The sequence below is a fragment of the Typopeltis vanoorti genome, chromosome 9 (genome assembly GCF_054136105.1).
Source record: "Typopeltis vanoorti isolate ZY-2024b chromosome 9, IOZ_Tvanoo_1.0, whole genome shotgun sequence".
Taxonomy (NCBI): Eukaryota; Metazoa; Arthropoda; class Arachnida; order Uropygi; family Thelyphonidae; genus Typopeltis; species Typopeltis vanoorti.
The window spans coordinates 40862395-40878434 of record NC_143557.1 but is presented as its reverse complement, the minus strand read 5'-3'; the positions used below and the strand labels follow the sequence as shown (position 1 = coordinate 40878434).

The window sequence follows — 16040 nt, the reverse complement described above, 5'->3', positions numbered from 1 at the left end:
TACTCTGTAGGTTGGACGAAGTAATATTTTAACATGACTGTGTAGTGGATTCACGTTAAATATTTGGTGTTCTGTCCATGCTGTCCGCATAAGTGTGGGTTGTTCTCAGAATATCCGTTTTATCATTTTATTTTGCAACCATTGTAACTAACCTGCGAAGTTTGCAGTCTGCGCAGAATGCGTATGATGCGCAATCGCACCATACACATTCTGATTTTATAGATTACTATTTTTGTGTGTCTGGGAAATGTCTTTTAATCAATATAGTTGACTTGCTATTATCCTGAGTTTGTTTTGTAGGTAGTTTATTTGGCTATTCCAACTTTGATGAGGAGCCTGTGTAGCTCAGTGGATGTGCCGTTTGCCAACCACGGCGCTTGGCCGCACGAAGGAAGACTTGGTTTCGAGTCTAGTCGGCGACTAGAGGAAATTTTTCTAAGCCTTTTTTCGACCTGTTCCCGAGTTAGTCGATCTCTGGCACGGGCAAGCAGGTTTTTCCTCCCGGGAACTCGGGTTTTTCGTCCTGTAAACTCAAGGAAATCGACCGTAGAACCCACATTATTTCAGACATTAGATATATTGTGTTAGGGTTAGGGACCACGAGATGGCGGCACATTTGAGCCGTCTCTCTTCACTGAGTACCCCTTAATTAGTGAGAGCCTTGGGCCATCTATCTCTGATTGGTACCAGTGGAGATTGAACTGCCCACTCAGTCTCCAAAAGTTAGATAGGGCTAAATGGCCTCGCCTACTCCCCGTATACGGGAATAAAAAGGCGTTAGCTGATTAATTTTATTTTTATTTAACTTTGATGAGCATCGAGGTAAAGTCCATGATAGCGCGTTTTTTTTCACCTGTGTGATGGTTGTGGTTTTAGAATCAGAGCTTGTGTGTATAGGAGGATGGATGTCGGATAGTGAGATATTTAGTTTCTACGGATAGGATTTAGGGTTTTTTGAATATCATTAGCTTTGTTTTTCCAGGATTTATATGTATGCCGTTTTCGTTAACTAGTTAGTGATTTGATTGATGTCGTGTTGCATATTTGTGTAAGCGATATTTGCGTTGTCGTTAATAGATACTATGGCTGTGTCGTCTGCGTATTGGAAGATTTTACTTTTTAGGGGAAGTTGGCTTATGTCGTACGTTTATATGTTAAATAGAAAGGGAGAATGTACAGCTCCTTGGAGAATGAACGGTACTCCACAGGTTGCCGTTGCTTTTTTGCTGTATGCTGATCCTATACGTGTGATGTGATTCCTGTTTTTCATGTATGCTTTAAACCACTGGAGTAGATGACCTCCGATTCCCATATTTGTTAGTTTTGTTAACAAAGTTTTATGTGTTAGTGTGTCAAATGCTTTTATTTGTTCAATGAAAACGACTAATACTATACTGTTTTTCTCCAAACCAGAGTTTAAAAGGTCTGTGAAATCTTCCAGGAGTGTTGTTGTTCCTTTATTTTTTTGAAAACTATATTGTGTTTTGGGGATGATTTGGAATTTTTCAACATATGTGGAGAGTTGGTAATACACATTGAGTTCCATGATTTGTTTGACTCCAGAAAATGTGGCGATGGGTCTGTAATTACTTATATTTCTTTTTGCATGTTTATGTATGGGTGTGATTAATGCCGTCTCTAGTGTTTCAGGTATGTGCTCAGTTTCGAAGATTTCATTGAACAGTTTTAGCATAAATGGACATAGGTTGGTTGAGTGTTTCTTGATGTCTTTTCATCTGATTCGGTCTATCGCTGGTCCTTTGTTAAGGTTAATTTGCTGAATTGCAAATGATAGTTCTTATGTTATGTGGGGAACGTCATCGACTGGGTTGCTCGTCTGTGTTTGGCGTTGATTTGAATCGATCAAGTACCGTGATTTGTGAAAAATGAATGAGAAAGAATTTCTTGTAGTGATTAAACATTACTTTTTGAAAGACAAAACGGCTCAGGAAACCAAAGCTAAGCTTTATAAACATTATGGTGAGTCTGCACCTTCAATTAGAACAATTTTTAAGTCGTTTAATAACTCTAGAAGTGGCCATATGAGCACAAGTGACGCTGAACGTTCTGGACGCCTGTTGAGGTCATTACTCCAGAAATTATTGAAAAAAAAAATCCATGATATGGTGATGGACGATAGAAGAGTGAAGGTGCGTGAAATTACTAAAGCTGTGAGCATCTCAAATGACCGGGTACATAATATTCTACATGAAATTTACATTATTAGAAAACTATCTGCAAGATGGGTGCCCCGTTTGCTCACACTGGATCAAAAGCGTTAACATGTGAACTGTTGCAAGGACAGCTTGTAGCTGTTTTGATAGCAGTCCCAGGGAGCCAAATCTGGAGATTTGGCTCTCTCGGAGTATTATCTGTTTCCAAACATGAAACAATGGTTGATAGGAAAGAGGTTTTCATCAAACGATGAGGTGATTACCGAAACAACTGCCTATTTTGAAGAGTTGGACAAAACATGCTATATGGATGGGATCAAAAAACTCGAGCATCGTTGGACAAAACATGCTATATGGATGGGATCAAAAAACTCGAGCATCGTTGGACTAAGTGTATTGACCTCAAAGGAGACTATGTTGAAAAATAAAAAATGTTTGTCCCAAAAAAATTGTTTTCTTTATTTTTGCTTGGAATTATCGAACAACCTTCGTAGTGATAGACATGGCCCAGCTATCTCTGATTGACTACCAGTGAGACTGAACTGCCCACTCAGTCTCCAAAAGCTAGATAGGATATAATGCCTCGCCTACTCCCTATTTTATCTCTAATCAACCGTTCAATGCCAGTAGTAATGTTTCATGATCAGCAGGAAACGCTGTTTATGAAATGGGTAGGCAACCATTCTCTACTTGTTTTGACTATGAGGTGTACAGTCCATTTTCACAGTTTCTAAAGACAAAACATATTTGATAAACCTAGATTTGTTTTTGAAAATAAAAAAAATGATCTGGAATGTTTTGCCTTTTCCTTTCGTGATAAAAATATATTTCTCTTATTTTGAAGAAGGTTTGAATCCAGTTGTGTTTCACAACAAAGTCGTAGCAAAAACAATCGCACAGTCGAGTATGATTTTCGTATCGCTGCAGTTGTGACAGCTCAGTTGTTTATAATTTTGTCGGTAGGTGGTGGATTTTATCAAACAGTCAATTTTTCTTGGTGGTTACAGCTCTTCTCTTAATGAATGTTGAAAGAATCCGTCTACTTATTTATTCTTGTTTAGTTCTGGAGGGTAATTCGTGATGTGCCTACAGTAGTCAAAATGGCAGACCTTCTTCTGTCATGTTCGTGTCTGTTGAGATTGAAATATGGACCAGAAGAAATGGAACAGCTCCATCGAAGCAAACGTATTGACAAAATGCTTGAAAGAGATAAACACATTATTCGAAGGCAAGTCAAGTTGCTTTTGTTGGGTGCAGGCGAGAGTGGCAAGAGCACATTTTTAAAGCAGATGAAAATTATTCACGGACACAATTTCGAAGAAGAGACAATATTAGAATACAGGACGATTGTGTATCAAAACATTGTGAAGGGTATGAAAGTTTTGATTGATGCCCGAAGTAAACTTGACATTCCATGGGAGCATCCTGATAATTCTCGGTATGCTTCGCACGTAATGGATTATAACAATGCCACTATGTTAGATATTAATCTGTTTCGTGATTATTCTTTTTCTGTTCAACAACTTTGGCAAGATCAAGGAATAAGAACTGCTTTTAATCGGCGTAGAGAGTATCAGTTGGTAAGTAATATTTTGAATACTTGCTGAAAGCAAATGACAAGTCGGATCTTTAACGTTTTGAATAAAGAGATTCGTGCACTAAAAAGAATTTCGTACATCACCGAAATATATTCGGAACTGTTGACATCGAAAAAAAAAAAAATTGTAGAATAATCTCAGCGAAGAACAGTTGAAGCAGTGGTCTCTTGTGTTTTAGTTTAGTTTCATTAAGCTTCTGTTTTTTTTTTTTACAGTTCAGTATCGGGCGCAACTAAAAAAAAAAGAAAGTTATAAAAATATCTGAGTCGTGTCTTAAGTAAAATTATGTATGTATTAACAAAACATTTTATTATTAATGGGCAAGCGAACACACATTTGAGTTTATGAATGTGTATAATATGCCCGAGCAAGTACGAAGGACAACAAATCAGATTGGGATAGTATAAGGCATCAGGATTGGGGTGGGACTAACTGGTTTCTGCATTTCATGTATAACTAATGTCAGGAGTATTAGGAACAAGGAAGAAAGAATTTTTGGTCTTGGTTGGCTCTTCCAGGCCATAGGTTATTGGCATTAGTGAAACATGGCTGACAGAAGATGATATAGCTAGTGGGATAAAATGTGAGGGGTATAATGTGTTTAGGAGGGACAGAGAGAATAAAATGGGGGGAGGAGTGTTATTGATGATAGCTGATGAACTGCAGCCAAGGAGAATAGAAGTAGAACTGCAGGATAGAGAAAAGAGCACATTTGAGGCTATTTGGTGTGAGATTGTGAGCAGCAGAACAAAATATACAGTAGGGTGCTGCAATAGACCAGGTGATGGAATAGATGGTGGCGATAATATGCATACGCAAATAGAAGCAATGAGTGGAAGGAGGGTAATTATTATGGGGGATTTCAACTATGGTAACATTGATTGGAAGGAGGAGAGGACACATGGGAGGAGGAATTGGATTTTATTCAGTTATTAAGGGATAACTATCTGTGACTGCATGTAATGGAAAATACTAGGGATCAGAGAGTGCTTGACCTGGTACTTGCATCCGAGAATTTGGCTGTAAAGAATATGACCACGTTGCCACCAAATGGTGAGAGTGATCATAGGGTCTTGACTGGGAGGTGGCTAAATGTGTAGAATTTTCAATTAAGACAGGGTACATGTGGAATTACCAGGCTGGTAATTCCACATGTATGACAAGCTTAGGAGATTGCTTGGTTCAGTGCCATGGCATGTAAAACTTAAAGGGCTGGATGTTGATAGTGGGAGGTGGTTAAGGTTAAGGAGTGTTTGCAGGAGGCAATGGCAGACTGTACACCTAGAGTCCGAATAGTAAATCAAGTAGGGGTTAAATGGATAAATAACACCATTATGCTTGAGCTGCAAAAAAAGAAACAACTGTGGAGGGAATTTAAGGAGAAAGGTGATCTGCAGGCATGAACGGTATAAAGTGCACTTTAGAAGGGTAACGAGTGGGGTAAGAAAAGCAAAAGTGGATTATGAAAGAAAATTAGCCATGCAGGCTAAAGAGAATCCCAAACAGTTTTCGATATGTTGCAAGTAAAAGAAAAATGTATACAGCAGAATGATTTTAAAGAATGCCGATGGTAGGGAGGTAACCAAATGAGTTGATATAGTGGAATTACTGAGTGAGCACTTTGTAAGAGTATACCATCCAGGTGGTGATATTGCAGGAAGGAACCAACAGCTTATATTGGAATTGTGGTGAATGAAGTGGAGGTGAATAGTCTATTACAAAACCTCAATGTGAATACATCTGTGGGATTGGATGGTATACCAGCTCGTGTCATATGTGAAGCTGCTAAAGAATTGTCAGTGCCCTTGACCATTTTGTTTAATTTGAGTCTCGGGTCTGGATTAGTCCCAAGGGGATGGAAAGAGGGGAAAATATTTCCACTGCATAAAGGAGGTTTCAAGACTGCTGTTGAAAATTAACGACCGATCAACAGATCAGGAGTCGTTGTCAAGATTTTGGAGAAAGTAGTCAAGAGGAAAATACAGGAATGGATAGATGAAAATGGGATACTGTATGGGGGACAGCACAGCATGGTTTTGTGAAGGGTAGATCATGCCTCAGTAACTTGCTCACGTTTTAAACTGGATAAGGGTAATGGGTTTACAGTGATTCTGCTGGACCTTTCTAAGGCCTTTGACAAGATACCACATGGAATTCTAATCAGTAAACTGCAGCATATGAGGATGGATATAGGGTTGGTGAGATGGATAGGAGGGTGGTTGATGGAGAGATAACAGAGAGTAGTTTATTCAGGAGTAGAGTCCGAAAGATGGACTATGACTAGTGGTTTGCCGCAGGGTTCTGTTCTTGGACCACTGCTGTTTAATTTGTTCATTAACAATATAGGAAAGGATCTGAGAGGAACTGTTCATTTGTTTGCTGATGATGCAAAGTTGGGTAGAGCAATAGTGAATGCACAGGATGTCAAAATTTTGCAGGATGATTTGAATAGTTTGGAGTACTGGGCTAAGGAGAATGGATGTCAATTTAATGTGGCAAAATGTAAGATTATGCATTTTGGGGTGAAAAAATTAACAGCAGTATACTACATTGGTGGAACTGTACTCCAAGAGATTGACGAGGCCAGGGATTTGGGAGTGTTGGTGGATAGGGAGTTTAGGGGGGGCACATTGCAAAAGTTTAGGGGGGGCACATTGCTAAATCAGCTCATCAAATCACTTGGTTACTGAAGAATACTTTGACGAGCAGAGACAAGCAAGTTATTGTTCCTCTGTATCGAGCCTTGATAAGACTCCATCTAGGCTATTGTTGTAAACCCTGGCACCGAGATTTGGGTGCCAGGGTTTATTTTTGATGGAGAGGATCCAGAGACGAGTGACCAAGATGATAGTAGGTCTATGGAATGAACCTTATGAGAACGAGTTGAAGATTTGTGGGTTGCAGAAATTGGTTGATAGATGGAAGAGGGGTGATATGATTGAGATATTCAAATTACTGAAGGGTTTCTATGGGATTAATTCAGGTTAGCAAGGGTGTTAGAGCTAGGTTTTTTACTTGGAGAGTGGTGAATAAATGCAATAAGCTGCCAGACTCTGTTATGGGTGCCATGACTGTGAATGAGTTCAAGGCGAAGTATGATAGATACTGTGTGAATGTTGAATAGTTGTTCTTGAAATGATGTTAGGGCCACCCCTCGATGAGTTTAAGGACTCCTTAGAATTGCCCATAATAATAACAACAACATATAGGACCAGTAAATTGGGAAAAGAACCTTGGTGCACTTATCCAGATATAAATTAACTTTTAATCCATTGAAAAGCCCGGAGAAACAAACAGGTTTTGGTTATTCATGACCAAAACCTGTTTTGGTTATGAATAACCAAAACAGAATAACCAAAACGTATTGGTGGGTTAATGCTTTTTTTTTTTTTTTTTTTAAGTATGGTCTTAGGAACGTTAACTTCACTGTCAGTAAATTCTAAATTTAGTTTTTCTTAACCCTCCATTAATATATTTATGCTGTCTCCCATTATATATATTTTTTCTACAAGAAATATTCTACTATTCTGTACAGCAGAAAGTTTTCAACAATAACAACTTATGCTGAAACCAGTATATACTAAGCTCTAAAACTTAATGGTAGTAATGAAAGTACTAAGGAATCTTCTAAAACTTTAAATGGCTCATGGTACACTGAAATACTGGGGATATGGAGGGAACAAAACAATATAGATATACCACTGAGTATCAAGAAGTTATTCAGCAGACCTTTGTTTAGAAACAAATAAGAGTTTGGGTTAAAAGTTTTAAATCGTCACATTACTGCATTTGTCTGTTTTAAGTGATTAGATGTGTTTAGAATATGTATTCATATTAAAATATCTTAAATGACAGGTAAAACTCGAATTTTTGACTGACTCCTGCAACAATTTAGTATTCTTATTTCACACATCTTGTTCCATGCCAGGGTTATTATTATTATTATTGTTCCGGGAAACTCCAAGGAGTCGACAGACTCATCGAGGGAGGCCCTAACATCATGTCTGGAATAACTATTCAACATTCACACAGTATCTATCATATCTTGCCTTGAACTCATTCATGGTGGTAGCACCCACAACAGACTCTGGAAGCTTATTCCAATCATTCACCACTCTCCAAGTAAAAAACCTAGCTCTTAACACCCTTGTCAACCATGCTCTTGCCCAGCTTCCATGCATGGACCCTAGTCCTCCCACCACCAGTCATATTTTCAAAAATATCTTCTGGATCAATCTTATAAAAACCCTTCAGTAATATGAATGTCTCAATCATATCACTCCTTCTTCGCCTATCGTCCAATTTCTGCAACCTACAAATCCTCAACCTATTCTCATAAGGTTCATTCCATAGACCTGTTATCATCTTGGTCACTTGTCTCTGGACCCTCTTCACCTCCTCCCCATCAAGAAGAAACCCTGGCGCCTATATCTGGGCACAGTAGTCTAGATGGGGTCTTATCAAGGCTTGATACAGAGGAATAATAACCTGTTTGTGTTTGCTTGTTAAAGTATTTTTCAGTAACCAAGTGATTTGATGAGCTGATTTAGTCACTTTTGCAACATGCCCCCTAAACTTCAACTCCCTATCCACCAACACTCCCAAATCCCTGGCCTCATCAATCTCCTGGAGTATGGTTCCACCTATGCGATATACTGCTGCTATTCTTTTCACCCCAAAGTGCATAACCTTACACTTTGCCACATTAAACTGATATCCATTTTTCCTAGCCCAGTCCTCCAAACTATCCAAATCATCCTGTAAAATTTTGACATCCTGTGCACTCACAATTGCTCTACCCAACTTTGCATCATCAGCAAACAAGTGAACACTTCCTCTCAAATCCTTTCCAATATCGTTGATGAACAAATTGAAAAGCAGTGGTCCAAGAACAGAGCCCTGCGGCACTCCACTAGTCACAAGACGTCTTTTTGACTCCACTCCTGAATAAACCACTCTCTGGTATCTCTCCTTCAACCACCCTCCTATCCATCTTACCAACCCTATATCTATCCCCATCTGCTCCAGTTTACTGATTAGGGTTCCATGTGGTATCCTGTCAATGGCCTTGGCAAGGTCCAGTAGTATCACTGTAAACCCATTACCCCTATCCAGTTCAGCTGTCACTGTGTTATAAAACGTGAGCAAGTTACTGAGGCATGATCTACCCTTCACAAAACCATGTTGTCCCCCATACAATATCCCATTTTCATCTATCCAATCCTGTATTCTTTTCTTGACTAATTTCTCTAAGACCTTGACAATGATTCCTGATATGCTAATCGGTCGGTAATTTACAACAGCGGTCTTGGAACCACCTTTATGCAGTGGAACTATTTTCCCCTCCTTCCACCCGCTCGGGACTAACCCAGACCTGAGACTCAAATTAAACAAAATGGTCAAGGGTACTGACAATTCATTAGCTGCTTCTCGTACTACACGAGCTGGTATACCATCCAACCCCACAGATGTATTGACATTGAGGTTATGCAATAGACTACTCACCTCCACTTCATTCACCACATTTCCCGTATAATCTACTGGTTTATTCATTTCTGCAATGTCACCACCTGGATGATATATTCTTGCAAAGTGCTCACTCAGTAACTCAGCTATCTCAACTGATTCAGTTACCTTCCTACCATCGGCATTCTTTAAAATCATTGACATGTACATTTTTCCTTTTACTTGCTACATATCTAAAAAACTGTTTAGGATTCTCTTTAGCCTGCATGGCCAATGTTCTTTCGTAATCCTTTTTTGCTTTTCTTACCACACTCATCACCCTTCTGGTCTGCGCTTTATACCGTTCGTGTGCCTGCCGGTCACCTTTCTCCTTAAATTCCCATCATAGTTGTTTCTTTTTTTGCAGCTCAAGCTTAATGGTGTTATTCATCCATTTAACCCCTACTTGATTTATTATTCGGACTCTAGGTATACAGTCAGCCATTGCTTCATGCAAGCACTTCTTAACCACCTCCCATGCACTATCAACTTCTAGTCCTTGCAGTTATACATGCCATGGCACTGAGCCAATCAAACTCCTAAGCTTGTCATACTTTCCAGCCCGATAATTCCACATGTACCCTGTCTTAATTGAAAATTCTACACCTTTAGTTACCTCCCAAGTCAAGACCCTATGATCACTCTCACCAATTGGTGGCAATGTGGTCATATTTGTTACAGCCAAATCCTCAGATGTAATTACTAGGTCAAGCACTCTGACCCCTAGTATTTTCCATTACATGCTGTCGCAGATAGTTATCCCTTAATAACCGCATAAAATCCAATTCCTTCCTCCCGTGTGTCCTCTCCTCACTCCAATCAATGCGACCATAGTTGAAATCTCCCATAATAATCACCCTCCTTCCACTCATTTCTTCTATTTGCTTGTGCATACTGTCAACACCATCTTTTCCATCGCCTGGTCTATAGCAGCACCCAATTGTATATTTAGTTCTGCTAGCCACAATCTCACACCAAATGGCCTCAAATGTGCTCTTTTCTCTATCCTGCAATTCAACTTCTATTCTTCGTGGCTGTAGCTCATCAGCTATCATCAACAATACTCCTCCCCCCATTTTATTCTCTCTGTCATTCCTGAACACACTATACCCATCACATTCAATCCCACTAGCTATATCATCTACAATCAGCCATGTTTCACTAATACCAATAACCTGTGGTCTGGAAGTGCCAACCATGGCCAAAAATTCTTCCTTCTTGTTCCTAATACTCCTAGTATTAGTGTATATGAATTTAAGACCCCCATTAGCCCCAACCCTACCTTGATGCCTTATATTAACTATCCCACTCTGGTTTGTTGTCCTTATTTGCTCTAGCATATTATATTCATTCTTACATTCAACTGCCTCCCTAAGGACTGTATATCTACTCCCCCCCCCCTTAATGAATCTAGTTTCCCTGAATTTGCACATCCACTACATTCAGCAACACTTTCTCAAGTCTTCTTACACCATAACCATTCAAATGCAAGCCATCCATCTTACATAGATCCTTTCGCCCATCAAACTCACTCCACACGGTCCCAAATTCCACACCACTCATTCAGGTCTTCTATCATTTCCATTTTATCTCCTTTCAAATCATTCGTACCTGCCACAACAATCATTTCTTTCACCCTTTCCTTTTGCTCTCTAATAGACTCAGTCACATCCTTTATGGTCGCACCAGGTTGGTACGATTTTGTCAAATCCTCGACTAACACACCTCGTACTAACGAGTCTCCATACAGCACTCTATCCTTCATTTTGTTCATGTTCACATTCATACGCCTATTTTTCCTGTCATACCCTCTATTATTGGTTGGTTCATTCAGTCGACTTTTGTTCTTGCACTCTAGCTGCTGTTTTGCCCTTTCTATCGCACCATTCAACAATGCGATCTCATTCAATGCATCTATCCCATCTTTTTTTATTCTCTGATAAACCATTAATACTATCATTCTCACTTTCTACATTCACACTCTCATAATTCTCATGTACAACCTTGCCGTTTCTTGTCATATCGCTATTTTCTTCATTCTGAAGGTTGACAAAAATATCACACTCACGATCCGAAATACACTTCAATTCCTCATTCTCCCTACATTTTCTACACACATTCAATCCTTTATTATCATCTATCCACACTCCGACTGCACTCCGTAAAGCGTACACTTCACAGCTAGTACACTGACTCATTTCTTTTATACTACTGTTCTTTGATAACGATGGCGAACCATCATTACTGGCCACCATTTTCCTTCGTGCAGGTGCCATAATTATTGCAACGTGTTTTATCAAATAATAAGTTATACACACCAAAAACACACAAACAGACGCACTAAAATACGCAAGGCAAACAAAACTACGCAATATTAACTAATTTTATCAACCATAACTGAAAATAATACTTACCTTATCAGGAGCTTGCATGAACGGGTTCTGTACTATTGTAGTTATTTTATTACATGCATATAAAGGTGTTAAATGTAACACTAACAATGAACAGCAGCAGAACTGGACTGATATTAGGCACTAGAATTAAATTTAGTTAAAATTTAAGTACTGCATAAAATTTAGAATATGCACATAAAGGTTGGAAATTAGAACATTTTAAATTTGACATTTGACACATGACCTCTGTACAGTTTCCAGGTATGGTCTCTTTCCCACCATCCATTATCCTATGCAATAATTCCCATATATATCTGTCTGATAAGCTCTTCCCACTAATTTATGTGTCACAATGACATCACTTATCCTCTTCCTATCTACCGAATTCTGCAGACCACATTCCCTTAATCTCTCCTCCAGCTCAACATTCCAGAGTCCTGAGAGAGTCTCTGTGTTTTATCTGTTGTTTCCGTATCTGGCCACCTGGCTATATTGGTGATAGGGAAACAACAGATAAAACACAGAGACTCTCTCAGGACTCAGGAATATTGAGCTGGAGGAGAGATTAAAGGAATGTGGTGACCACAGAATTTGGTAGACCAAATGGGGCTTGATTAGTGCTGTATACAGTCAGATTACCATCTCCTTATTATCATCATCATTCTCCTTTTGCAATGTTTTGTCTGAACATTAATTCCTATCCATCAAGATTCCCAGATTCATAATACAACATCATGTGAGAACTTCCTGCCATCTCTTCCTAATTTAGAATCATCACAAATATCAGAATATTTCCTCTCACACCCTAAATTATATCACTGATACATATAAATTAAATAACAGTGGTTCTAACACAGAACCCTGTGGTATCCTAGTAGTCAATTTTGTTTTTTTTTTTGGACACAATTGACCCACATACACAACTTGCTTGCTCCTATCAATCAACCATCTAACCAAGATGCCTACTGACTATTCATTCCCATTCTGCCCAATTTCACTGGAAGTTTATCATATGGTACTTGATCAGATGCTGTAGTCAAGTCCAGTATACACTTTATAAGCATCTCCTCTGTCCAATACGCTAATCACTGTTATAAAATGTAACCAAGCTAAAGCAAGACTTCCCTTGAACAAATCCATGTTGTTCTTGAAAGATTTCTCTTCTCATCAATCCAGGTTTTGTATTTTTCTCTAACCCACCTTTCTAACATTACACTTGATATACACAATGGTCTGTAATTAGACACCACTTACTTTAGGTTTCTGTTATGTGACACTATTTTTCTTTCTTTCCCTTTATCTTCTGGGACTGTTTCTATTGCCATACTCCTGTTTAACTATCAAATCAAGAGCATTGGCAACTCTTTTGCACATTCCTGTGATATACATGGTGATATTCCATCCAGCCCTGCATGGTTACTTTTTTTTTTTTTTTTACTTTTTTAACATTTCAAATGTTTTTCATTCTTGAAATGTCAGTTTTCTGTCCTTTTTGTTGTTATTCAACACTACTCCCCCTCCCCTTCTTCCCATACACATACTAATGAAATATCAGTTGAACATTTCCACTACATCTTAAGTGAATGTGACCTGTATTCCATCTCAGAAACTAAAGGAAATCTTTCATATTTACCTTTTATTCTACTAGTAATATAACTAGAAAGAAGGGTGAGAAAAGATAAAGTTTTGCTTTGCCGCTTCAATTAGTCTAATTTCATATACAAATTTCTTCTCACTCACTACATGCATCACTTTCCTAGCCTTTGCCTCATACCCTGTTATTTATATATTCTCTGTAACATCCTCTTTCTCAGAAGCTCCTTCATAATTTTTTATGTAGGACTAGGGGACATCCATGGAAGCTGGGCAAAAGTGTGGTTAGTAAGGGTGTTAGAGCTGGGTTCTTTACTTTTAGAGTGGTGAATGAGTGGAATGGGCTGCCAGAGTCTGTGGTGGATGCTGTGACAGTGAATGAGTTTAAGGCAAGGTATGATAGATACTGTATGAATGTCGAATAGTTGTGATGAACATGATTTGAGGCCTCCCTTGATGAGTCTAAGGACTCCCTGGAGTTGCCCGTAATAATAATAATTCCAAGATCCAGCATGGTTGCTGGAGTGATACACAGAATAGAGCATGAACTAGAATAAATACAGAAACATCTGGTGAGTGGTTCAGCTGAGAAAGAAAGAAGGGTGAGAAAAGAGAAAGGAATGCTTGAATAAGAGAGAAGGAAAAATTAAGGAATCTCATACAGCGAGTCTGTTATAAGAGGTGTGCTTGGCCAGAGAGTGACACAATCATGCTTTACAGTTGCAAAAATGAAAGATGTTAGTGAGGCTATTAGAATGCAAAAGGATATAGTGAAAGAGTTAATTGATTTGGCTGGAACAACTGATTTGAAAGGAGACAAGCATAGTATCTAGGCGGATAAGAAAGAGTTACTGATAGTTTTTATTATTATTATTATTCAGGCCTCCATGGAGTCAAAAGACTCATCGTGGGAGGTCCTTCCTAAGAAACACAAAGTCTATCAAGACTCATCGGGGGGGGGGGGAGGTCCCCCCTAAGAAACACAAAGTCTATCATATACTACTCCTTGAACTCTTTGACCATTCTCACTCTCACCGCTCCATCAGGCAATGCATTCCATGGTTCAACCACCCTCCATGCAAAGAAACCACTCCTCACAAAAAAACTGAAAATCAGCAGCACCTTCCCAAGTACTGATAGTGAGTCTGTTGCCACAGTATGACAGTTGAGTTGAAGGTGCACCATGATGACAGCGAATTATGCAATGTGTAAGTTATGCAGGAGGAATGATGTGGTATTTGCAGATGTGTGTAGTGTAGTGAGACAGATGATGAAAGGACTTATACAAGATAGATGGTTTGCATTCAAATGGATTTAGTGTTAGTCTAGAAAATATGCTGAATGAATTGAAATTGGGCATGCAAACTCAGGGAAACTAGAGCTTTTAGGAAGGAAGCTGTTGAGCAAGTACACAGATACCAGTGAGGTAGTTGAGTGTCAGAATGTGCAGAAAATGCTTGAGCTAGTACCACTGTTAATAAATCAGAATGGGATGGTTAGTATAAAGCTTAATGACAGCAGTGAACCTAAAGTGCTATTGCATTTAATGTACACTAATGCCAGGAGCATTTGGAACGGGGGGGGGGTAGTTTTTGCCATTGGTTAGTTCATCCTGGCTGAAGATTATTGGTATTAGTGAAACATGGCCGACAGAAGATGATAGTTAGTGGGATAGAATGTGAAGGCTATAGTATTTTCAGGCAGGATAGAGAAAAAGGAATGAGGGGAGGATTGATGACCTGCAACCAACAATGAAAACAGTACATTTGAGGCCATCATGTGTGAAATAGAGGCCAGCAGAACAAAATATACAGTTGATTGCTTCTATAGACTAGGGGATGAAAGGATGATGGGATACTGTGCATTAGTAAATAAGCTGAATGAATGGAGGGAAGGTAATTATTATGCAAGCTTTAACTATAGATTGGAGGGAGGAAAGAACACATTGAAAAGAAGGAAATAGAATTTATGCAGTTACTAAGGAATAATTACCTGAGTAATTATATGATGGAATGTAATAGGGGTTGAGAGTGTCAGATCTAGTAACTGCATCAGAAAGCTTGTCAATAACCAATATTGACCACATTGCCACCAATTGTTGGTGGCAATGTGGTCAATATTGGTTATTGATATTGGCAATTGATATAGTATAACCAAGTGGAAAAACTTCCACTTGGTTATACTATAAATTAGAGATATCAAAAAATATATCTTTTGGTTTAATCCTTTATCCAAGTGTATGCAAACAGAGTTTGTGCCTGAGATATTTTCAGGACTGGAGTAACTTGTATACAGAAGCTAATGACTTCATATCACTTACCTTAATATCCCATTATACACATATCCTTATGAAAAGTATACTATGCATTATGGGAAGGGTCACTACCTAGGCTGGTTTCGACCTTGATTGAGGTCTCATTAGTGGGAGCCAGACGCAGAGGTGATACTAAGGTTGAAATAATGCAGAAGTCATATTTTCATATACTAGTAGCCAAAAGGTGTCATACCTTATTAAAATACTCAGGATTAGAGATAGTTGTTGGAAGTTTTTCCACTTGGTTATACTATAAATTAAGGATACCAAGACCCTTCCGTTTGTAAGGGAAAGGTCTCGGTCTGCAAGGATATGTGCTTTGCATCATGGGATACTAAGGCAAGTGATGTGAAGTCATTAGCTTCTATATACGCGTTGCCCCAGTCCTGAGGATGAAGGTGGTTGATAGAATGGCAGTTTATGGAGCAGGCTGAAATGCAAGATATGAACATGGATATATCAC

General features: G+C 38.8%; 1 protein-coding gene across 1 annotated transcript in view; it reads left to right on the top strand.

Annotated features, from left to right (window-relative positions):
* The first annotated feature begins 3188 nt into the window (after nt 1-3188).
* cta (Guanine nucleotide-binding protein subunit alpha cta) overlaps nt 3189-16040 on the top strand; it is a 53693-nt gene continuing 40841 nt past the window's right edge. The window contains exon 1 of the mRNA XM_090397868.1: nt 3189-3754. Coding sequence (XP_090253994.1) covers nt 3275-3754 — 480 coding nt within the window. The 5' untranslated portion in view covers nt 3189-3274. The remainder of the gene's footprint in view (nt 3755-16040) is intronic.